The sequence below is a fragment of the Atta colombica genome, unplaced genomic scaffold (genome assembly GCF_001594045.1).
Source record: "Atta colombica isolate Treedump-2 unplaced genomic scaffold, Acol1.0 scaffold33, whole genome shotgun sequence".
NCBI classification, from domain to species: domain Eukaryota; kingdom Metazoa; phylum Arthropoda; class Insecta; order Hymenoptera; family Formicidae; genus Atta; species Atta colombica.
The window spans coordinates 465,892-467,820 of record NW_017259437.1 but is presented as its reverse complement, the minus strand read 5'-3'; the positions used below and the strand labels follow the sequence as shown (position 1 = coordinate 467,820).

At 23.7% G+C, this 1,929-nt stretch overlaps 1 protein-coding gene across 1 annotated transcript in view; it reads left to right on the top strand.

Annotated features, from left to right (window-relative positions):
• Positions 1–1,929, top strand: part of LOC108690483 (inactive hydroxysteroid dehydrogenase-like protein 1) — a 14,326-nt gene that overhangs the window by 1,170 nt on the left and 11,227 nt on the right. Inside the window, exon 3 of the mRNA XM_018197788.1 lies at positions 1,101–1,337. Within this exon, the coding sequence (XP_018053277.1) occupies positions 1,101–1,337 (237 nt within the window). The remainder of the gene's footprint in view (positions 1–1,100; positions 1,338–1,929) is intronic.

The window sequence follows — 1,929 nt, the reverse complement described above, 5'->3', positions numbered from 1 at the left end:
GAAAATAGACTAATTGGAATTGGAATTGTAAATAATGTGTATATTTTTTATATAATAAAGTTTAATAATAATTAAAAATTACATTAAAAAGAAAAATTATATTGACTAATTTTAAGCTAATTATTAGCTAAAGCTAATAAAAAAGATGTAGTCTTTTTGTTTGCATTACACTGTGTCAATAATCGCAGTTCATGAGATAGTCAATTATTCCCCCATTGGAGAACAATTCCAAATCAGTTAGGAAACTGAATGACATAAATTGATTGAATGCATCTCAAAGAAACGTAGAAGATATACATACTGAAAAGATAGCAAATGCAGTGTAAGATTCAGATTACAAATAGTAGGAAAGATTAAACTGCGACTTAGAAATTAAAGTGATATCATACGAGATTATAAGATAAAATGCATACAGTAATCAAAAATTAAAATTGAAAGTTTGAAAACTAATAGAGTAAATATATTAAATGTTGCGTTAGAAACTATATGTAAATATTTTAGTTTCTGGCAACGTTTGACACATTTACTCTGTCAGTTCTAAAACTTTCAATTTTAATCTTTGGTTAACTGTGCTTTTTATTCTTGTGTGATATCATTTTAATTTCTAAATTGCAGTTTAATCTTTCTTGATCTTTCACGCAACAGTAAAATACTATATATGTATATTACTTTTGTGTGATATTTTAATTTCTGACTTGTCGTTTAATTCTTCTTACTATTTATAATATGACATTTACTATCTCTTTTTATATACAGGATATACAGGATGGCCGTTAATTCTGATGGTAGATAGACTACAAAAGAGCATATATGTATTTATATCGCTAATCTCTTTAATCTATTCTAAAAGATTAAAAGTAGCTGAAATGTTTTTCAAAAATGTAATCTTAAATTATTACGTATTAAATTTTATTATAGAAAAAGCATACTATTTATAGCGCGATTCCCATAGACCATTTTCTTAATTTTTAAATAATATTTAATTCTCTTATTTATCTTATCTTATCTATCTATTTATAAATTTTTAAATTATATTATTCTTTTAAATATGTTTTAAATTATGTTTAAAAATAAATTAAAAATAATAATAAACATTTTAGTTGTCACTGGATCAACTGACGGTATTGGTAAAGCTTATGCTAAGGAATTAGCAGCAAGAAACATGAATCTAATATTAATCAGCAGAAACTTAGAAAAACTTAAACGCACAAAAGACGAAATATTGTTAATAAATCCAAAAATTCAGGTGAGGATTCTTGCGGCGGATTTCGCTGAAGGAGAAAATGCTTTTACCAAAATCCATTCTCTTTTGCAAGATATTTCCGTCGGTATATTAGGTAATTAAATTAATTATTATTTTGACTGTAATAATTTGGTAGCTGTAGTTCATAGTCAACACAAAAAAAATTACTAAACATCTATATATGAACTGTTTCTTTTAAGTATAAGTCTAATTTTGAAAAAAGTTTTAGCTTGTTTAAAAATAATATTAAAACAACTCTAATATAATTATTAAAAATCACTTTTTGTTTAAAATTCATTTTAATGTTATTTTAACATTATTGTGATCATTTAACGTTATTATTCTACTTGGATATATTTTGCAATTTCCAAAAATAGTTTTGTTTTCTATTGACTATGAGATCTTTTTCAATTAATGATTTTTAGTAGACTTTAGCAGACTTACGTAAATGTTTTTTTAAAGTAATATAAGTAGCATCGATGGTCAACAATTATTTTAAACCGCATATACCCAATTTTGAACAAAATTCCAATAAACTTTTTGTGCGAATAAAAGTATTCAAATGTGTAAACGACTTTAGGCTATATTATTCAATTAAATCATTAGTAATATTACACAATGTTATCTATATGCTGTAATGATAACTCTATTTTTTTCAAAAATTATAAATTATTAATTATAAATTA